The sequence below is a fragment of the Astyanax mexicanus genome, chromosome 21, assembly GCF_023375975.1.
Source record: "Astyanax mexicanus isolate ESR-SI-001 chromosome 21, AstMex3_surface, whole genome shotgun sequence".
Taxonomy (NCBI): Eukaryota; Metazoa; Chordata; class Actinopteri; order Characiformes; family Acestrorhamphidae; genus Astyanax; species Astyanax mexicanus.
This window is the reverse complement of record NC_064428.1, coordinates 5,458,421-5,482,621: the sequence shown is the minus strand read 5'-3', so window position 1 is coordinate 5,482,621 and position 24,201 is coordinate 5,458,421. Positions and strand designations below refer to the sequence as shown.

At 35.6% G+C, this 24,201-nt stretch overlaps 1 protein-coding gene across 1 annotated transcript; it reads right to left on the bottom strand.

Annotated features, from left to right (window-relative positions):
• Positions 1 to 8,206: 8,206 nt before the first annotated feature.
• LOC111193573 (small integral membrane protein 11) lies at positions 8,207 to 20,856 on the bottom strand. Its single transcript, XM_022674953.2, has 3 exons — positions 20,742 to 20,856; positions 16,594 to 16,815; positions 8,207 to 8,401 (listed from the first exon to the last, which is right to left on the bottom strand). The coding sequence occupies exons 1-2, from the start codon at positions 20,754 to 20,756 to the stop codon at positions 16,627 to 16,629; spliced, it is 204 nt and encodes a 67-aa protein (XP_022530674.2). The 5' UTR covers positions 20,757 to 20,856; the 3' UTR covers positions 8,207 to 8,401; positions 16,594 to 16,626.
• Between the last annotated feature and the right edge of the window lie 3,345 nt (positions 20,857 to 24,201).

Below are 24,201 nucleotides of genomic sequence, written 5' to 3'. Positions count from 1 at the left end.
CATCAAAAAAATATTTGCACCTAGTAGGGTTGTGCCAATGGTCGATATCATCGTCCATCGTCATTTATGACCAACCATGGCGATGGATGGTAACCATCGCGATGCCATGCCCACTTTTTTGTTTTTCCAGACACATGCACTGACCTTCTTTAGGTCTCCTTCACCTAAAACTTTAGCAGGGATTGTACGGAAAAAGTTTGAATCAGGTATATAACTTAAATGAATTAAAGTCAGGGATGAAAATTAAAATACCCTATTGCTACAAATATGCCTAATTGGCATATTATTGTATTATTTATTATTATTCTATTATTATTAGGATATTATTTTTTATATCTAGGTTACAGCTTGTCGTCTTTTTATTTTTCTACATGTCTGTATTAATTTTAAACATTTCATGTTATTCATGCAAATAGAATAAGCCTGCTCGTTGTGCGTCGGGAAACTTGCTCATTTTCAACCAGTGTTGGGCACGTTACTTTGAAAAAGTAATTAGTTATAGTTACTAGTTATTTCTCCAAAAAAGTAACTGAGTTACTCCACTATAAAAGTAACTAATTACCAGTAAAAGTAACTATTGCCTTACTTTTTGTTACTCGCCCCTTAAAAAAAAAATACAAAAGAAAATTCATTATGTAATTTCTATTATTATTAGAAAAATAACAAATGAAAATAAACCCAAAATGTTGACAAAAATATAATCTAACAAATTTCAAAACATAAGAAACGAAAAACGTTAAAATGATATTAATATAACATAATATAATATAACAGCTGGATCAAACAGTTATAAGGATTTAGCGTCAGTCACAAGGAAAGCGTGCACAGCATTGCGATTTAAAAAAAAAGAAAAAAGAAACGTTTTAATAAATAAGGTCCTATCAAGTGTGGTAAAATATATGGTATTACAGGTAATAATTCACATATTTACTGATATTTAATGAAGAGAAATCAGGCAAAATGTGCCGCGCCGCTCTCTCTCTCTCTCTCTTTCTCTCTCTTCCGCAGCGCGTAGCTGAATTCAGCGCGAGGCTATAAATAATATAACAACTCAGTTTAGTTAAATAAATTAAGATGAGTAAGGACCTGTAAAGTTAATTAAATATTGTCAAATGTAAAGGATAGGTTGAGGTTTTGGTGAGCTGTTTCAACGATATCATCGTCAATCACGATGTTTTACTGTAAACATAGTCATCTGCCAATTAACGAGACATTGCCCAACCCTAGCACCTAGAGAAATCAAAACTGACAGGAATGGACTTGGGTCGTGCCAAACATGGAAACATGAAGTAACTCATTTTCAGTGTCGCCCAATACTAAGCGCAGAGACCAAAATCACATGTCCGAAAGGCCTGGAGGTATGGGGTGTGATGCAATTTCATAACAGACACTGGTTCTCCTGTGGTGGCGCTACCTTTTCTTTTATTCTTATTTATTTATTTTTATTCTTTTTTATTTTCTTATCACATTTTTGGTCAGTTTAGTCAACCCACTCTTTAGGGACTCCACCTATCACTATAAATGCACCCAACACTAGGAGGGTAAAAATTAGCACATGCCTCCTCTGATCCTCTGATGTTAATTTTCCAGGTATCCAGCGCACTTAGAGGAAAGTGCTGCGACCCAGCTCTGATACATCAGCTAACAGATGCCTGTGCGAACAAACATCACATTGGGATGGGTTTTGAGGAGAGAGAGAGAACCACCTACTGTATCCCCCTCTCTTAGACTCTGGCTGCTGATGGCAAGCCCGGAATTGACCCAGAATTTAAACCGGTGATCCTCGGATCATAATGGCAGATGGACTGCTCATAGCTGGACAACTACCTTTTCTGAGTGCACACTCCAGTGCACTATTTCAGCATGACTGCTGTCCTCATACTGCTGCCATCTTCAGGGCTTTTCTTCAACACACAGCAGATGCTACGGCATGGCCTACCACATTCCCAGATCTATCCCTAATCGACAGTGTGTGGGATGTTATTAGACACACCATCAACACTCCCAATCACTCCTACCACAAAATCTGCAGGAACTGTGTGAGAATATTGGAGCTGAATGGGATAAATTATTTCAGGACTCCATTAGGAACCTCTACAACTCTCTGCATGCTGAGATGCCTGGCATGTTGAATTACACACTACTTCTGTATGTTTAGCTCAATAAATATGATCTAGAGCAGGGGTGTGTCCAAACAATGGCCCGCGGGTCATTTGCGGCCCGTTTCCTTTTTTGGAGCGGCCCGCGAGGTATTTTAGAAATAGAATGAAAGTTGGCCCGCTGTTAAGCAGGTTTTTATAATGTGAGATTCAAAGTTTGAACGCTAGGTGTCAGAAACAGGCCAAAGAGTCTAAAAGTGGAGAGGGTGCGCATTTCTAGTGCCAAAAAACGGGCCAAAGAGTCTAAAAGTGGAGAGAGTGCGCATTTCTAGCGCAAAAAAACGGGCCAAAGAGTCTAAAAGCGGAGAGAGTGCGCATTTCTAGCGCAGAAAAACGGGCCAAAGAGTCTAAAAGCGGAGAGAGTGTTCAGTTGTAGCGCAGAAAAACGGGCCAAAGAGTCTAAAAGCGGAGAGAGTGCTCAGTTGTAGCGCAGAAAAACAGGCCAAAGAGTCTAAAAGTGGAGAGAGTGTTCAGTTGTAGCACAGAAAAACGGGCCAAAGAGTCTAAAAGCGGAGAGAGTGCTCAGTTGTAGCGCAGAAAAACAGGCCAAAGAGTCTAAAAGTGGAGAGAGTGTGCATTTCTAGCGCGGAAAAACGGGCCAGAGTCCAAAAGCTGCCGTAATTAAGGAGTTAAATATTATGAGACATCATGAAATTAAACATCAGTTTGAAAAATCTTAGTTTACACAACACTGTCAAAGATAAAGATAGTAAGTCAATTAAAATGTTGTGTAAATGAAATAATCAGGAAAAAAGTATTATTTAAAGTGGTATATTTCATTATTTGTTTTATTACAGAGTGTGGCCATTCTCCTTCTGGCCCCCAACAAAAAAAGATTGGACACCCCTGATCTAGAGTTTCCCATATCAGTCTAAATCTTTAATTCTTTAATGTTTCAGGTAACTTTGATCCTTTATTTTGAAAATAATTAGAATCCTACACTTCCTTCTGGGTGCAACTATTTATTTGATGATATAATAAGTGTACAGTGGATATAAAAAGTCTACAGACCCCTGTTCAAATGCCAGGTTTTAAAAAACTTAACGTAACCTGGTTGCATAAATATGCACACCCTTAAACTAATACTTTGTTGCAGCATCTTTGGCTTTTATTGCAGCACTCTTTTTGGGTATGAGCCTATCAGCGTGACACATCTTGATTTGGCAATATGTGCCCACTCTTCTTTGCAAAAACGCTCCAAATCTGACAGATTGCGAGAGCATCTCCTGGGCACAGCCCTCTCAAGATCACCCCACAGATTTTCGATGGGATTCAGGTCTGGACTCTGGCTGGGCCGTTCCAAAGCCTTAATCTTATTCGGGTGAAGTCATTCTTTTGTTGATTTAGATGTGTCCTTTGGGTCATTGTCGTGCTGAAAGATGAAGTTCCTCTTCAACTTCAGCTTTTCAACAGAAGGACGAAGGATTTGTGCCAACACTGACTGGTATTTGGAACTGTTCATAATTCCGCCCACCCTGACTAAAGCCCCAGTTCCAGCTGAAGAAAAACAGCCCCAAAGCATGATGCTGCCACCACCATGCTCCACTGTAGGTATGGTGTTCTTTTGGTGACGAGCAGTGTTGTTTTTGCGCCTAATATACCGTTTGGAATTATGTCCAAAAAGTTCAAATTGGTTTCATCAAACCTAAACACATTCTCCCACATGCGTTTGGGAGGTATTGGTTGTCATTTTGCAAAATTGTGTGTTTTGCATTGTGTTGAGGAGTCTGACTGCCTGGTGGATGAAGCTGTTGAGCCTCCACTACTAGACTCTGCAACAGCTTCATCCACCAGGCAGTCAGACTCCTCAACACACAGAGACAGAGCTGAACCCCACCCCACACACCCAACACACTCACACAAACTGAACTGACCCCTCTTGACTTGAAAATTAAACAGAGCTTGGCTGTTTGTTTTGCACAGACATATGAAGAAGATGGGAGATTGATGTCACATGTACTGCACAGCCAGTACTTGCCAGAAATTCTTGCAGCTCTTTCAGTGTTGCTGTCGGCCTCTTGGCAGCCTCCTTGACCAGTTTTCTTCTCGTCATATCATCAATTACTGTTCTTAGTAATGTCACTGTTGTGCCATGTTCTCTCCACTTGATGATGACAGTCTTCACTGTGTTCCAAGTTATATTTAATGACTTGAAAATTCTTTTGTAGCCTTCACCTGACTGATATCTCTGAATAATGAGATTATATTGAGATTCCTCTGATGCCATGGCTTGTGCAGGAAGATGTGGCTACAAGAGTGTCAGGACAAGCCTACTAGAACAGCTGAACTTTATTTGGGGTTGATCAGAAGCACTTTAATTGGTGACAGGTGTGTGCTGTCTCCAATTTAACATGAGTTTAAAGGTAATTGGTTCAATCTGAACACAGCAACACCCCTAGTTATAAAAGGGTTTGCACACTTATGCAACCTCATTATCTCAGTTGTTTATTTTTACATCACCTCCCTGAAAGATTTCTGTTTTTCAATTGCATTGTACAGGTTATAGGTCACATTATAGGTGGAAAAAGTTGTGAAATTATTTGTCTTGCTGTCATTTTTCATTATGTTTTACACTAATATCACACAGCTGGATACAGGAACATCACAACTGGAGGCTTTAGAGGGATGGAAAAAAGTTGAATCCAGCTTCCAGGGTCCTGATGGAGGGATCCACCAATGGAATAGACCACTGAAGTCGTGCGTCATTCTGTAGTCCTCGTACGGCTTCCGTGTCTTAGCGTTTTTTTCACTATGAGAAAAATGAATGGGGTTTTTAAAAACCCGCCTCTGTCACATTCTGTGGTAAATAAATCTGTTCAGACCCCTGTACGCTTTATTCTGTGTACATTTTACTCCTGAACATCACTGGATCCTCTGAATTTCGAGATCGTTTAAGGGGAGTAATCAGAAAAATGCTAGCTTTAAGCTAATGCTACAGCGGAGTGAACTTTTGAAAAAAAGGCCATTCAAATTCCCCATTCTCTTGAACCGCTTAGACACGGAACCCCAAATATGGGCATAAACAACATGGCGCAGACTACAAAATGACGACATGACTTCAGTGGTCTATATGTTTAGTGTCAACAGTACAGGCTGGTGGTGCCGGTGTGACGGTACAGGTAATGTTTTTATGGCACACATTAGGGGCCCTCATGCCCATGGAAGAATGCCTGAATGGCCAATAAACATCAATACTGACCCCATAAGTTAACCCCATGTAGCTACTACAGCGTATAGTGGTGGTATAAATAAAGCTGGTAATGGGACAAAATGTACTGTACCAGGGTTTCCCAACGTTTTGCAGCTTGCAGCTCAAATAACCCACCATAAAACATCCTGTTTCCGATATTAAAAATCTGAAGATAATAAAGCACAACTATGAATGTGGACTATTATACCACAGTTAGTTCAGACCCTGAAATGGGATTGGCAGAGAGGAGTTTTATGAGTGACATTATTAGCTGGTAATGCACTGTAACCGAAGATCTCCATGTTTTACTCATGTAACCTAGCAATGATGCAGCGCTTACAAGCCAAATACAAACCAAATGCACTGTCATTAAACAACACTGGGGTACGCTGGATCCCACAGATACAGTGCAGAAAAGCCATGTTTCCAATAAGCAGCGCAGACAAAGACAAGGCCCCACAAAAAAATAGATAAATAAGCCCAGCGATTCAAAAATATGCATTATTACACACATTATCAGCCACTTATATCATCTTAAGAGTTGGTATTATTAAAATAAAAGCTTAAGTGTATGTATTTTCCAGTTAATATAGAGTATTTTAACCTGAATGTAAGGTGGACTTCTAATTCTTAAAAAAAAACACATTTTCTTTTAGTCAAAAGAGCACTGGACTTTAATCTACACAGATTTCTCTTTTGAAAACCCTTTATTTAGGTGAGTAACGCGCTTCTGTTTATTTACAGTATGTTTAGATTTCCACAATTTTGACGGAAATGGCCGAAAATACAGAGCTTACAGCGCTGCTACAAGCAGAGCAGCAATGGAACTATTTTAACTGGCAGAGTTTTTAGTGTTTCTCCTCTTTAACTCAAAATCTTACAATAAACAGTGATAATGGAACTGTGTTATAATCACAATAATACACTCAAGGTTTGTTCTATAACATGTAATATTGGCACTGGGGCCTCATACCCCACAACCGCAGCACTGTAGTACCAATATTATACTTTATAATAGGGGTGTCACGATTTTGATATTTTATCGAAATCGATCGAAATTATGTCCTGGTCTCGAGCCTCGAAGTCAAAAAGATGATGGACGATCCCTCCCTCTAAGCTACGCTAATGGTGCAGCACACTGTAGCGACGCCGCGGACATTGTTACTGCTGAAAGAGCAGCTCTTCCTCCAGAGAATGTGGACATTCTCATCTTCTTAAAGAAAAACTTGAAAATATAAACATAACAGTTGTTTTGTCTAGCCTCAAATATGTTAATAGTTTTGGTACCTTAAGGAGCATCTTTCTCTCAGATAAAGTTAATAATATATCTTTATTAAAAAGAAAAAAACTTCATTCTCAGGGACCGAAAAAGTCTTAAAGTCTTATTTTTCATGTTTAGCTGTTATAGTAGGATAGAGTTCAGTTTGTTAAGGCTCTAATTGTTCTATTATTTTGTACATGACTGTTCCTGTATTTTTTATTATTTATTTTGTTATGTTGCACATTGCTGTTTTAATAGTGCACACTGCTGCTACCGAAAAAAGCCACTAGATGGCATTACATATATATCTTAATTAAATTATTTAAATTTGAACATTAGTGCCTAATGTGGTGTATTACAGATCACTTGTATCACTTTGCATCACTTATATCAAGCCCAGCTTTTGGAATAAGATATTGTAAATTTGATGAATCAAACCAATGACTGACCATAGACTAATCTAAAACTGGCATAGGCCTCTCTGCTGTAAAAAAAAAAAAAAAAAGAAAATCGGAAATAAAATTGAATCAAGGATTTAGTGAATCGTGACACCCCTACTTTATAGCACTCTTGTATATTATTGCTTAATTGTACTGATTAATAGGCTTGAAAGTTTTAATTGTAAAAGAAATCCTTACCTGTTTTTTTTTTCTATTGTTTATCCATGATGGATAAAAGTCTTTATTATTATTATTGTTAATGTAACGAGCTAGCTTGCTAGCCCACCAGCTTCTTTTGTTGGTCATGTGACTGTACTATGCAAAACTGTTTTAAATATCTTTTAAATCTTAAATTGCGTTTGTTCAAATAGGTACCACTTTAAAACAAGACTAACTTTATAAATGATTTATAAATTGTTTACAATTAGTTTATTTATGGTTACTAATTAGGTTGTAAATGCCTTAAATGACTTAAGTCATTAATAATCAGTTATAACACATACGTAGAAAGGGCAACAATATAGACGGCTGTGGGTTCACTATTTCACAAACAGCAGGTCATTGTTGATCTTTCTATGTATGTGTTATAACTTATAACTGATTATTAATGATTTTTAAGGCATTTACAACCTAATTAGTAACCATTAATAAACTAATTGTAAACCATTTATAAACCCTTTATAAAGGTAGTCTTATTTTAAAGTGATACCTTCAAATATTATTTGTACAAATCTGTACAAATTTAACTCTAATCACATTTCAAACCACCTCAAAATGTGTTTTGGATCCGCTTTGCCTAAATCTAATTTCATGTGGTTTCTGGCATCATTTTTGATTCAGACTTTCAAAAAAAAAAAAAATCAAACTGGAAACAATCTATAAATGCCAAACAAACGTATTTAGGCTGACGGTCTCAACATAGGCTGCTCTCTTATAAATGAAAGCAACTATAGTAACTTTAGTGGGTAAAAACTTGTGCTCTGTTGTTGGCATACAGATATGCAGATTACTAAAAACTGTCTGAATTCAAACCAAAGCTACCTGAAATACATGATTCATGTACAGTGCATTACCTGTCCCTGACTTATATTTAGGCATACAAACACTTGTGAATAGGAGTGCTGTGTAAAAAAAAAAAAAAAAAAAAAACCTGGGACAATATTAAAAAATCCTTTTATTTACAAAGGCCATGTATTAAATAGTATTAAATACAACATTACAAAATGCAGTAAACTACAGTGATTAGCTCAGATCCAGGAGGAGAAGCAGTAAAATAGTTCAGCCTCTTCAGGAGAGTCTCCAACAGCTTTGGAACCACTTCTTTTTTTATGGCACACAAGAGAGTGTTCATCTGTGGAGGAAAAGAAAGTGTAATATTAGTTAGAGGGAAACTGCACAAGTATTAAACTGAGGTTATTTTTTTCAAAAAAAAAAAAAAATGCTGTCGAACAATAAATAATCTATGCTCTGAGATTTATTACTGGCGACCCTTACACTACTCACTAGGGGTGGGCGATATGGCTCTAAAATAATATCACGATATTTCAGGGTATTTTTGTGATAACGATATACTTGCCGATATAGGAAAACTAAAATAATTAATTCATTTCAGGAATATAGTATAATAGTATAACAGTATAATCATAATGTGGCAAAATAAATAATATAGCATAAAATAATATAATGCAGCAAATAATATTGCAGAATATTTAGTGCATGCATATAAACTGCAACCTAAAACAATTATACTATAAATACACCTAAAGCTTCACAGTAAATAATAGACTACTTTTAATACATAACATCCCTATTATCACGATATGGATTTTTAATATCATGATATTTCTGTGTCACGATATATTGTATACGATATAATATTGCTCACCCCTACTACTCACCACTGCTCACTATACGATAGAGCTGGTTGGTCCTCGCTAGCTGCACGAAGACAATCTCATTGGCTAATTTTTTATCTATAAATCACTCTCTGGGTATTTGCCATCTTATATCTCTTCACTGATCTTAATTAATAATAATGCATATCAGACTCGCTCCAGTAGCTGAATAACCTGTTCAGGTACCAAGAGTTTTTAGTGAACTGGTAAAATCTGCTTTTAGCTACAGAGAGAGAGCACCAGTGAGCTGGAATTATTCACTACAGGAAACATTGAAACTCAGCTCACTGGGATCACTGAACCATTTTAAACTTTAGTTTCTAATCACCATCAGAAAGCCTGTGACTGTTTAAATGACTTTTTTATTAGTTTATCTTTTTTCTTGTATTATTTATATATATTTTTATTTTATTATATATATATATATATATTTTTTTTTTTATTATTATTATTATTTTTTTGTTTATTTATTATTACTTTTATATTTTTATTTCATTTTAATGTTTTGTATTTTCATTCTTGTTCTTAGTTCTATTACTCATTTAATAAAAATTCACTTATCATTTTTAACATTTTACTTTACTTTTACTATTATCTATTTACTTATTTTATATTGTATACATTTTTTACTTTTTATGTCAATTTTTTTTTATGGTATTTAAGAATTTTCTGTTTTACATATATATTTTTTATTAAATGTTGATTTAAAATGCGTACTTCTTTTATTTTATTTTTTTTAATATATTTTATTTCTTATTATTTCTAAATTATCAATAAATGTGTTTAATCCCTTTGATGTTATAGAGGCTCGGCAACATTGTAAATAAGGGTCACCCTCAATGTTTCTTCCCGAGTGAAAATAAAGGTTGATTGATTGATTGAAATAAAAAAAATATTAGACTAATCACAACATTCTGTGATCTATTGCAAAATGGAATTATCTTTGTTAGTGGTGTCAATCGCTTAAAAAAGTAATTGTATTAATATAACAATATTCTGTGACTGATTATGATTTAAACAATTACATGCTGGTATTTCCAGCACTTCCAGTATTTATGGGGGAAAGAAACAATAATAGTGTAGTGTGATTTAGTCCTGCCATTATTCTAATATTATTCTAATATCAGGGTAGTTGTGATGCTTTTTAAATTGTAATCTTTTAAATGTGTTTTAAAGGATTTTATTATCTCTTAGCTCTTAAGATTGTTTACACTAGGGATGTGCCATATCGTTTTGTACGTGATAATATCGCCAACATTTTTGAATATCGTGAATGATATTATACCCTGAAATACTGAGCCATATCACTCACCCCTAATTATCACATCAGGGTTCTACTTTTTAGCTGTTTTAAGCAAAAGAAAAATTCTCGCGGGAAAAAAAAACAAACAGTATTTGAGCTCCGCGGTCCAGTTAAAAAGCTCCTCGTGACAGTGCTCTTACTGTCCCAAAGATTCACAGCTCTAGTAAATACTGTAAGTAAATCCTACACGTGACTGTTTCATAGGCAGCTGTACTAATCCCTTAGCTCTGTACTGAATTTAAAAACATGTTCTGTCTCTGTTTCACTTCAAGCATAGTCTTAATATGACTGGTTGTGGTTTGCACTTATTGTTTGCACTATATAAGACCTAGAAAAGTTAAATTTTTATTTTTTATTCTTATTCATATTTCTATGTCTGAGAGAAATCAATGTGTGAGAGAAGCCAGTCTGTTAAGTTTGTGTTATATGATTTTGTCGAATAAAACTCTAGTTTTCAAGTCATTTTTGACGTTTTCTTTACAATTTAATTTTTAAATCTCATCTCGTTCTCGTGAACCCAATATCGTGTCTCGTCTCGTGATATTAGTGTCTCGTCACACCCCTAATATATATATATATATATATATATATATATATATATATATATATCTTATTTACTATAAAGAAAAGCTTGTGTCCTTTGTTTTTTAAAATGTATATATATATTTTTTCAAAAACAAGGACACAAGCCTTCCTTTGTAGTAAATAAGCAGAGTAATGATCTTTACAGAGCATTTACTCCCCTTCTGTTAGATGCAAATTTGGGACTGAACCCTTTTGCATTGAACATTTGCATGAGAACTCAAACCGTCTCCTTCCCTATGTCCACTTAGGGATTCTAAATTCCCAGGGATCTAATTTAGGAGAAAGATAAAGATAAGCTTTCTGGTTTCGGCTGGTCAGATGTTGAGTCTGTTCGGCTGTACAGCAGCTTCCACTCCTGTTTATGAATAAACTTATTTAAAAATAAATAAATATATAAATTAATAAATCTCACTTGACCTGAATAACAATACTAACTCCTTTACCTTATAATATAAAGTAATTCACAGTAAACTACACTAGGCAAAAGTAGGGACATACAGTGATATTGTAACTATATTGGTACCGTGTTTTTCACACTATAAGGCGCACCTGAAGAAACAGAGTAAAGAACAGGGGTGTCACCATGTTTTCCTTCTAATTCAGCAGATTATGTAAAGCCAAGTTAAGTAAACAAAACACTGTAATTCTTAAAAAAAAACATTTTATTTTAAAGTAAAAAGAGCGCTGGTTGTTAATCCACACAGATTTCTCTCCTAAACACACAAAAAAAAGTTTATTTGGATGAGTAAAGCACTTCTGTTTATTTACAGGCTACAGTCCGATATACTCGCCTCTGAATGGCTAAAGAGCTAGCGCTTACCACAGTTATTGGCTAATGCTAATGCTGCTCCAGCAGTGCTAGCCGGGGTTAGCATACACCAGGAGAAAAGCAGAGCACTTTAATTTATAAGAAGTTCACATTCTTTGAGATCGGAAGCATAATTATATTCAGCATTAGGGCTGGGCGATATGGCCCTAAAATATTATCACGATATTTCATGGTATTTTTGCGATAACGATACTCTTGGCGATATAATTTTTTTTTTTTTCAAGAATACATTACTGCAACAAAATCAAAATGTAATTTTATTATTGCATACGATTTATTTCACACCCCTACCTGAGATATTAAAAAATGCAAGAATTTGATCAGATTTGTAATAGAAGTCAATGATCCAGAATGTCAAGATACTTATAATGCACTCTAAATATCGCCTACGATACAATATGGCACAGCCCTATTCAGCATATTTTTATTATTTCTCGCATCTTGTTATTTTTCTTTGCATGCTTGCAGAAAGAAAGTTGCTAAACAGTCAACCAGCCTGAACAGCCTACACCAAAAAAGCTTTATCTCCAATTAGGTCCCTAAAAAGACATTACAGCAGGGGTTCTTAATCTGATAAGGGGTCCTGATATATCCCCCAGAGGATAAATCAGGACCCCTTATCAGGTTGTGAGAGTGATGCTATACTGTGTGTGTGTGACTGGAACTCTTAAAGCCTGTTAGAACAAGTGCAGTAATAAATCAATCTATTTAATTTCCTCAAAAGGTAAACTTGTGAGGTTAAAACAAAGCTAAGATATACAGTAGTGTGAAAAAGTTGTTGCCCCCTTTCAGTTTTTTTTTGCATTTTGCCAAATGTTCACTTTTCAGATTAATTAAACAAAATTTAGTATCAAACAAATATAAAACAAATAAGTAAATATAAAAATCACTTTTTAAATGATGATTTTTTTTTAAAGGAAAAAATATCCAAACCAGTCTAGCCCGTTGTAAAAATGTGTTTGCTCCCCACATAAATTAACTGTGATAATCACTTTTTAGAAAGCTGAGTTTAATTTCACTACTAACCACAACCAGTCCTGATTATTGCCAGACCTGTAGAATCAAGAAATCACTTAAATATAATCTGTCTGACAACAAGAAGCAGATAAAAAATCTCAAAAAGCAACACATTATTATACCCTGATCTGAAGAAATTAAAAAATATATATTATTCACTAATGGAGAAAACATGGAAGATTGGTACAGGTCCTTCTAAAAAAAAATAGCATATTGTGATAAAGTTCATTCTTTTCCATAATGAAATGATAAAAATTAAACTTTCATATATTTTAGATTCATTGCACAACAACTGAAATATTTCAGGTCTTTTTTTTGTTTAATACTGATGATTTTGGCATACAGCTTATAAAAACCCAAAATTCTCACAAAATTAGCATATCATGAAAATGTTCTCTAAACTAGCTATTATCCTAATCATCTGAATCAAGGAATTAACTCTAAACACCTGCAAAAGATTCCTGAGACTTTTAAAAACTCCCAGCCTGGTTCATTACTCAAAACCCCAATCATGGGTAAGACTGCCGACCTGACTGCTGTCCAGAAGGCCATCATTGACACCCTCAAGCAAGAGGGTAAGACACAGAAAGAAGTTTCTGAACGGCTGTTCCCAGTGTGCTGTATCAAGGCACCTCAGTGTCTCAGTGTCAGTCTGTGGGAAGGAAAAAGTGTGGCAGAAAACGCTGCACAACGAGAAGAGGTGAGCGGACCCTGAGGAAGATTGTGGAGACCTTGGGGGACCTGAGGAAGCAGTGGAGTCTGGAGTAGAAACAGGAACAGGAAATGGGCTACAGGTGCCGTATTCCCCAGGTCAAGCCACTTTTGAACCAGAAACAGCGGCAGAAGCGCCTGACCTGGGCTACAGAGAAGCAGCACTGGACTGTTGCTCAGTTTCTGCATGTCATTCAGAAATCAAGGTGCCAGAGTCTGGAGGAAGACTGGGGAGAAGCAAATGCCAAAATGCCTGAAGTCCAGTGTCAAGTACCCACAGTCAGTGATGGTCTGGGTTGCCATGTCAGCTGCTGGTGTTGGTCCACTGTGTTTTATCAAGGGCAGGGTCAATGCAGCTAGCTATCAGGAGATTTTGGAGCACTTCATGCTTCCATCTGCTGAAAAGCTTTATGGAGACAAAGATTTCATTTTTCAGCAGGACCTGGCACCTGCTCACAGGGCCAAAACCACTGGTAAATGGTTTACTGACCATGGTATTACTGTGCTCAATTGGCCTGCCAACTCTCCTGACCTGAACCCCATAGAGAATCCGTGGGATACTGTGAAGAGAAAGTTGAGACACTCTGGATGAGCTTAAAGCCGCTATAGAAGCATCCAGAACACCTCAGCAGTGCCACAGGCTGATTGCCTCCATGCCACACCGCACTGAAGCAGTCATTTCTGCAAAAGGATTCCCGACCAAGTACTGAGTGCATAAATGAACATAATTGACTTTTTTGTATTAAAAACACTTTTCTTTTTGAGATAGGGATTTTTGTTTTCTTTACTTTTTTGCCAAAATCATCAATATTAAAACAATACATAAATTAAATATATGAAAGTCTAATGTTTCAGTACATTACAGAAAATAATGAACTTTAGAAGGACCTGTATATTTTATTGTTGGTTTGACATCATGAGGGAATCAGATTTGTACATTACAGGGGTGATAGTGAAAAAAAATCCTGAGCCTGAACTTTTTTTTCCTGTTCCAACAGGGTGGGGAAGGGGGGGGGGGGGGGGGGGGTTGTTGGGGAGGGACAACAGACTGCATATGTGACGTAACATAGGCATAAATGTTGACACATTATTCAAACATTTAATAGTATGTGTATAACCTTATTGTCAAGTGACACATTTTAGATAACGTTTTCATTTTCATATTTACATTTTCTCCACTCTTGTAAAAAAAAGTGCACTTTTATTTTTTTTTTTCTACTGAGAGCTCTTCTTAAGATGGTGTCCTTGTGTAAAATAATGTAACTTTATGTTTCATAGAGATTTTTATAAACGTCAGGACATGTGGTCTTACTGTGAACTACAAATGAACAGAAGTCACATTACAGCAGTGTTTCTCAACCCTGATCCTGCATATTCTTCTGCATATTAACACTGTTCTGCATATTCTTCTGCATATTAACACTGTTCTGCAGATATTCTTATGATTTTAGCCGATCTGATTCAGGAGTTTAGGGTTAAGCAGTTTATCAGAGCTGTGTGTGGATGAAACTGGTGAAACCGGTGAAACTGCTCACTTACAAGAAGCTGCAGTTCCTCATCCAACCACTAGTGGGAGCTGCAGCAGCACAAGCCCCCGCTGTCTTTACTCAGTCACAGCTACAGCCCAGCCACGGGCTACAGAGCTCAGCTCAGCCAGTCTGGAGCGTTTTTTTTTTACACGTTTTTTTTAAGTTCATCTGTGTAGGAAAAGGTTTTAAAAACGGATAATACAGCTCTCTACAGTTCACCTTTCAGCCAAAGCAGCTAACAGCAGCAGTTGTCACGGAGGCACTGCTCGGATTACATTATAAACAGGTCAGTTAGCGCGCTGCTAACCTCAGGATGTTTATAACTACGGAGTTTAGAGGACACACCACGGCTGCAAGGTTAGACTGTTGAAGGCTCCTGAAGACTATTAAAGGCTATTGGAGGTTATTGAAAGGGTTATTGGAGCAGAAATCAGTAAAGGCTGGTTAGATAAGTGATTCACGTCCTCGTCCTTTACTGCGGTGAAACTGCGACTAGCGCTGTCACAGTGATGTTTATTTAACGTCATTAAAACTGATTTTGTCAGGTATTGTCTTATAAATATTTACACAGAACTTATATCTCTCCTAAAAAGCGTTTATTTTGGTCAGTAACATTCATGTTTATTTACTAGCAGCGTAAATTACCAGTGTTTGCTTTGGTGTGGATGTAATTAGGGGAATCTGTACCAGCCAGGTTTGCCAGGCACCTGTGTGGCATTAATGTGGCATTTGGCCCCGCCCAAGATCGGTATCGGCGATCGGCCCATCGTGGTGAAAGACGACCGGCGATCGGAATCGGCCCCAAAAACACTGATCGGTTCAGGAGGTGTAAAAAAGGAGGTGAATTTTGGCAGTGCATCTGCGATTCTTTTGCTCTCTGCCCGTTTCTTTCGTTTAGCAGAACCACTTTCATAACTCCGCTTCATTTTCACTGTGACAGCTGTCACTCTAGGTGAAAATCAAGATCAGGTGAAAATCTAGGTGAAATGATTGTGGAATTGTGGAAAACACAATTTTAGTTCAGTGATCAGGGTTAAGAAACTGCTTTAAACTACAAACAAGTACTGTACTAAATTCTGACTATCCACTACATCTGGCTTCTAGCTAATTAGCTATATTCATTTTCTCCTGTAATCCTAAACTAATAACGACAGTGAAATATGTGAAATAGTGATTAGCTGATCAGGTACAGGGCAAGTTGAACATTACATATATAGTTTATTTATTTTCTAAAACCTTGACTCCCTATCAAGCTAACTCACTAACACAGCTGCAGTTTATTAATCACAGTGGGTTTAATCTGTGTGCTGATACAAGAAGTGTATTTTTAACCAGCTATCAGAAACATATCATCACAGTTTACGTGTTTAGCCTACCGTTATCTTTTTTTGAGAAAAATCTCCGTATATCCAGATCTGTTTTTAAATCAATCAAGCTGATTGGCTGTTTCTACTGAGAGGCGGGACTTAATACCTGAACCGGCTCTATTTATTTATTTATTTATTTTATTTATATATATATTTTTTTTTTATAGAGCCACGCTACGCCGGATTTCCGGCGCGGCGCCGGAACGCTATCACCCCTGACATTATACACAGTTTTCCTTTCACTGCACCAGACTGACTCATGCACTGCTCTTCCTGACTCTGTGACTTTAATACACCAGGATCTTACCCTGTGCTCGTGTTCTCTGGTGCCCCCAGGTGTTCAGTCGTCCTTCTTATTGTCGAGGAGTTCCTGCGTTTGCTGAGCAAGCCTCCTCTTCATCTCCATTTGCTGCTTCAGAGCTGCTTCTGCCTTCCTCTGCTGATATATTTTAGCTCCAGCAAAGGCCAGACACAACAGCACCGTCTTCGCCGCCAGAATGTACAGCAGCAAAGGAACGTTTTCCAAAGCCTGAAATAAAAACAAATCAGACATTAATCAAACATTAATCAAAAAAATGACTGGCAAGCAGAATTACAGCAATTAGACAATTCCTCACTAATTTTTTACTAGTAAAATTCTCAGGTCTCTGTAATGTATGCTGTAATGTTTTTACTCTGTTTCAAATATCAGCTTTATTCCTGGATCTGCAGATTTGTCACAGAATGCATCAACAATAGGGGTGGGCGATATGGCTCTAAAAAATTATATCACGATATTTCAGGGTATTTTTACGATAAAGATATACTTGGCGATATAGGAAAACTAAAATAATTCATTCATTTCAGGAATATAGTATAAGAGTATAACAGTATAATCATAATGTGGCAAAATAAATAATATAGCATAAAATAATATAATGCAGCAAATAATATTGCAGAATATTTAGTGCATGCATATAAACTGCAAACTAAAACAATTATACAATAAATACACCTAAAGCTTGACAGTAAATAATAATAGACTACTTTTAAGACAGAACAGCCCCATTATCACGATATGGATTTTTAATATCATGATATTTCTGTGTCACGATATATTGTATACGATATAATATTGCCCACCCCTAATCAACAACAGGCAGAGATGCACAAATTTGCCCTTAGTTTGAGCTAAAGGACTTAGTATTCTTTGTTTCTAGATAGAAAGGATCTTTTACGGGTTCCAGAACCATTTTTGGGGGGTTAAAATGTGAGAGAATAGTGCTTAAACCGGAAAACAAAGGCCTATGAGTCCGCACCAAAGTTGATGTGCTTGTTTCATTGTATTTTGTACATTCTGTCATCATCTTCTCTACATGAGCTGCATCTCCCCATACTTCCTATTACTTGGGTTGAAGAATACTGTGAATTTGGAGAGTTCCTTTTCCAGGTGTTGTGCCGAATTCTACTCCTCTGCAAGAATTCAACTCCCCTTTGCAGACACGCACATTACACAGCACAATGAGTAACAATAAGGGTTAATCTACAGTTACAGTAGATACAGAATCACCAGCGTAATCTGTGTGATACACCTGCATGCCAGTGTGAGATGGATTTCACCACAACACCGGTTCTTTTTTACAATTATTTGTTTTAAGGCTGAGGACGGACTGCCTCAACTTCCTGTAATTGGCCTGAAAAGTGTTTTCTCCCTGCAGATGAAGTGATCCGGATTTAATCCACCTCTTTTGGTCAGACCACATTTCGCTCCTTTGTTCCGGACCGTGGTTTACAGAAACTTTTACACCTGCTATTTGGATTCAGACTGAAAAGTCTAGGAGTAAAAGCCCTCTTAATGTAATTCTGACCAGTCGAGTGGTACCATTGATTTAAATGGAATTTTAACCCTTAATCTGTTACAGATATCAATAATTCCTTTTTTTTCTAATCAGATTTCCAGCTCCCCTTATCTATAAATAAATAGTGACTAGTCCAAATGCTGAATCAAGATATCTCTAATGTATTTTAGAATAGCATAAATGTGTAGTTTTAGATGTCTACAATTCTCTATATACTGGTATTAATATTATATTATTGATGTCTAAAAGGACAGTTTTAGAATTAGACCTGTAATTACAATTTCCACTAGAAATAAAGTAATTATATGTATTTTTTTTTATTATTTTGCTTTATATCATTGCATTTTTATTGTTTGGATCAACTGAAAATCTTTGAAATAAGTTTGGGGCATCCACTTGAAAGAATCACCCAAATACAAAACTGACCCAAATTTCAGAAGGACGTTAAATCAACGATCATTTTTCCATCACTATTGAATTGAAACAACACTGATCTCTGGTAACAGAATAGGTTGTTTTGTATGCATAGTTTTTAGTAAACTTTACTTTTTATCTTTACATTAAACACATATATTTTGTTTCTTTTCTATTCTTATAGCCTGACAAGCCAGTACAGTGGTTTTGCAGTGTAGAAAGTGACATTTAATTAAACAATAATTATTAATATTAAAATAATTATTGATGGGAAGCATCTTTCTCCTAGAAGCATTAATGTGAGAGTAGATCCAGAGCCCAAACCGCTCAAAACCTTTAAATGAACGCTAATTCAAGGTCCGAATTTTAACACTAATAATGCGAACTTTGAGGAAATAATAAATACAGGTTGTTTTATGGTTGTTTTTCCATCATCAACATTAAAAGATGTAATGCAACCAAAAAAATAACATTTATTCAGTGTTGTATACTATCAGGGGAGGAAGATTTGGGAAAACAATGTTAAAAAAGGGACCAACTACAACTATTATACTGAAATACATCATTAAACTGTTACTAAATTAACCTATATGTATACGGTACTAGTCAAAATTTGGACACACCTCATTCAATGTTTTTCTTTCTTTATTAATTAATTTATTTTCTACATTGTAGAGTAATATTAAACACATGAAAACAATTAAAGGACGCATATGAAATTACCTAATAAATAATAAAAAAGTGTTTGTCCTCCACATTAATCCCCTGATCTAAACCTGATGAACTGAGATGGTGATTTGAGGTGATTTAATTGTGATGAGCTGGAGCTTCAACTATTGTTCAGCACCTCCAGAAACTCCTTTCTTCAAGACGCTGAGAAAACTATGAAAAGTGGTGCGCGATATCACTCTAAAATTATATCACGGTATTTCATGGTATTGTCACGATAGCGATACTTTTGGCGATATGACAAAACACTGAATTCGATAAATTATTCAGAATTGTATTATTGCATGCAATATGATATGGCTAACTGAGATATATATATAAAAAAAATAATTTTATCAAATTTGTATCAGAAGTCAATGATACAGAATGTCATGACACTAATAATGCGCTCCAAATATTTTCATATATCCAGGATTAAAGTAAAATAAATGATACTGAACAGATATAATCTGTCTCTGGTAGATATATAATGGGAAATGAGAACAGTGTTATTTTTTCTTTTGCTAAAAACGGCAAAAAAGCAGTACCCTGATGCAATAATTAGGGGTGGGTGATATGGCACCATATTTCAGGGTATAATATCGTTCACAGTATTCAAAATGTTTGGCGATATTATCACGTACAATAGGATATGGCACACCCCTACTCATGAAGACACTTAAAATACCAAGAGTGTGCAGATCTGTCCTCAAATATAAATGTGCTACTTAGAAGAATCTAAAGTATAAAACATATTCTGGTTTATTTAACACCGAATAATTTAATTCTGCATGTGTTCCTGTATAGCTTTAATATAGCATTCATTATAAAGAATCATAAAAAGAAAGAAAAGACACTGAATGAGAAGATGAGAGTCTAAACTTTGGACTGGTACTTTAAGTAATAAACTCTTGTCTTTTGTGTGTCTGAGCTCAACCTTACTGGGAGTCTTGGGACCCCCTGGAACTGTCCAGAACAGCTGAGAGTGATCTGAGAGGAGGGGGAAGGGGGCAGGGGGCATCAGCTGCTTACACACGTGTAATAAACATTTATACTACAGTTTCTTATCATTTAGCAATTAGATATTACCGATTACATCAATTAATTTATCTTTAACACAGGATCAGATAAATAGCCTATCTAATTAATCACTACATAACTATCATATCTAATTAAATACAGTGTTATACTCATTTCAGAGAAGATATGGGGAGTGATATGGTATAGTTTACTAGCTATACTGATTAGTAATACAGTTAAAATAGGTTAGGTTAGGAAGCAAAGAGGGTTGTAGGAGATAAATGAACAGTGCAACATGACTTACAGTGAAACAGCTGATCACTAGAAAAGATGATAATGATATTTTACATGAATTATTAGCATTTAAAACCGTCCGCACATAAATTCTGCACCCTGTATCCGGTAAAAAAAAAAGCTTTCCTTATTCACGTTAATAACATTTAATAAATGACTGTAGTAAATTAAAGCCTCTTACCCGCCAGTTGATCATGTTTGCTGCTGATTGTGAGCAGAGATCTATAAACACGCTCTCTCACACGCATGCGCTCCGTATATCCTCAAAATAGGTTCAGTGTGCGGGGCTACAGTACCAAGTACTGACCAATAAGGAATGACATATAGATCACATGCTCCGGTCTGACCAATCACAGCCTTTACACGCGGCTCCGGAGGTTCTGAGCGATCGGTCCAAAACGATTTTCTATCAAAATAAAAGTCATCCATAAAAAAATTAAAAATTCAGTTTTGAGTCTGTAAATGAAATAGTCAAGTCAAGTCAAATACTATGAACTAAGTTAACCCATAGGAACCCAGACCCATTTCTGAATTAAATCAAAGCATATCAGTGAGCAGCTCATTCATGTATTCTTATTGTGGGAACATATTGTATTTTAATGTGTTTGTGGTTAATTCCTGATGTAACGTAAATAACACAACAAATATTACAATATTATTAACAATTTATTCTAGAAATTGTCAGAACTAGTTATATGGATTGTAAACATTTATGTAATGCATTTTAATTGTTAAACATGGATGAAAAATTGTATAAGTATAAATAAATAAATGCATATATAAATTAATAAATACAAATAAATAAATAAATACATTTTGTCATGAAACAGTACACACTGTAAATTTATATCAGGAATTTATTTCCATATTGCATGAAGCTTTTCTTTGGGGTTGTTTCTGCATTTATTTATTTATTTATTTATTTATTACATTTATTTATTTTCACATTTCTTCATGTATTTATTTACGTATTACCCTATTTCTTTCTTTCTTTCTATATTTCTGCATTTGTATGTTAATTAGGTAGGCGGCTCTATCCTCACTCTAAAGCAGGATTGGTTAATAAGCTGCTATAGACCGATGAAGTGGTGCGTCATTCTGTAGTCCTTGTATGGCTTTCGAGTCTAAGCGTTTTTTTCACTATGAGAAAAATGAATGGGCTTTTCAAAAACTGGCCTCTATCACATTCTGTGGTAAATAAATCTGTTCAGACCCCTGTACGTTTTATTCTGTGTACATTTTACTCCTGAACATCACTGGATCCTCTGTAGTATGAGTATATCGTTTAAGAGTCGTAATGAGAAAAATGCTAGCTTTAAGCTAATGCTACAGTGGATATTTGGCATGCTAAATATCTGACCCAATGTGCGACTGGGAGTCAGGAGCATTGGCTACAATGGGTTCAAAGAAAAACCACGGGTCTAAAACACATCCTCGGCTGTACCAGAGCCGTTTATGGAGAGTCTGACCACTTTCTGTCCTGTTAGATCATGAAATGACTGTTAAACGCTAGAGGGAACACGCGAGTGAGTCCTCTGTGAATGGAGCTAAAACATAAAAACTTTAAATAAAAAATAATAATTAAATACTTGTTCTGAGTATTTCTTTAATTTTAGAAAGTAGAATAAGGTATTTTATTGAAAAAGCAAAGAAAGCGTGCCAGTATATTTCAGTTTATCTACAGAAAACAGGGCTTACACTGTAAAGACACTAGCATTCCTGTTACTGTGAGCTGATTGGTTGGTGAGCAAAACCTTGGAGATACAGATAGAACATGTTTAAAAGGCTTAAAACTGGAGTTCAAAATGATTTTAAAAAATGATGTCTGCAGTTCTGAAACATTTGATATATTTCTGTGTTGAGGACATAAGTAGATATTTCATTATAAAACTGATAAGACATTTATAAATTCTGATTTTACTCAGTTGCTTCATATGAACCCATTTATTTTGGACTCACTGCGAGTGCATATTCTCCTCTATAGAGATTCTCTGGCCAGAGAATGCCAGGTTCACACTACATAACTACAGTTTTTCGTTGATCTTCAACAAAAACTCTGCTTGGAGGCAAATCGGGGATCTTTCTGCACTCGTTTAGTTGCGTAGTGTGAACTACTGAAAGATGCTTGCTGTGCTGTCGTCAATTGATCGCTGATGAGTCGCAATTTGGCATGCTAAAATCTGATCCAGTCAATGACTGGGAGTCAGGAGCAGCAGCTACCCACAGCCAATGGGATCACAGAAAGAGAGAACCATGTGCGTATTTTCCTCTATAGAGATTCTCTGTGTTGCTGATCAGTCATGTAGTGTGAACAATTGTCATGTAGTGTGAAGTCTCAACAATTGAAGACTCAAAAAGTCCTACAATGTGAACCTGGCATTATCTGCTGTATGTACTACTTTAAATCACCCCCCTCACCAAAACCCAACCCCTCCAAAACGGTCATATAGTCTTACATTTATTATTTATTAATTGATGTACTGTTCTGCAAATATTTATTTGAAATACACAATTTACTTTCAGACCATTTCATTTAGATTATTTATACACAGAGCATTAGAATCTCTATTAGACTCAGAACATGAATGTTTTAGCAGTATATATAAAATAAAGACATACAATTTAAAAATGGGCAAAAAGATGATTTAAGCTAAAAGAAGTTTAATTAAAACGAGTTTAGTTCTGGAAGTGAGAAAAAGAAAGAATGTATAAATATTATTTTACCTACAGTCACTTTATAAAATGTAAATATGCTGATATAAAAAGCATATTTCATTCACAATGAAATATAGAACACATGTTAGATTAACTAATTTAGAGCTTGATGGCAGAAACACATTTAAAAAAGACAAAATGCTAAAAAAGTGAGTGATACTGATAATTAAAAGAGTGGCAATAGGAGCAGTTTGCCACAAACGCAGGTTAAAACTCTATTATGCTGAGAATAAGTGATCAACACCATCCAGAAACACCAACTTCTCATTTAAAAACTAATTTAAAATCTTGTATTTGTTTCACTTGTTTGCAGTAAAATAAACCTCATAGTATGTTTAGAAACTTGCATTTTCTTTACTGTCCCAACATTTCCTGATTTTGGATCTACGTTATACGTGCCACAGTACAAGAAACAGCCTAGAAACAGGCAATGTATATTTCTCAGCTGCTGCTTTGATAATTATGAAATATTTAAAATCATTTTAATGTGTTTAAATGTGTCATCAATTGCCTGCATTTCCACTCTTTCTGAATGTAATGTAAAGTTTAACCAGCAGAGGGAGCAAGAACCCTATAAAACACGTTACTGTGGTTAAAAAAAAGTGAAAGCTTGCCAGTAATGGAATCATTATTTTTAGAAATAAATAATTAAATTATTCTTATATTAGAAATAAAAGAAGTTCATACACAGCAAATTTGCCAATGTTAAATCAACACTGTTAACATCAGAAGTGTTTTGTATGTAAAAACTATAACTATTTTGTTTCTAATTTCACATAAAAAAATCTGCCCATTTAATTCACTACATTTATAAAAAACTTTTTTTATAAGTTTTTATTTGTCCTGTTAAAACTTCAGTTTGTGTGAAAAAACAAACTGAGCACAGCTTCACAGCTTCACTTTACTCCAAATGGTGATGTATGGGT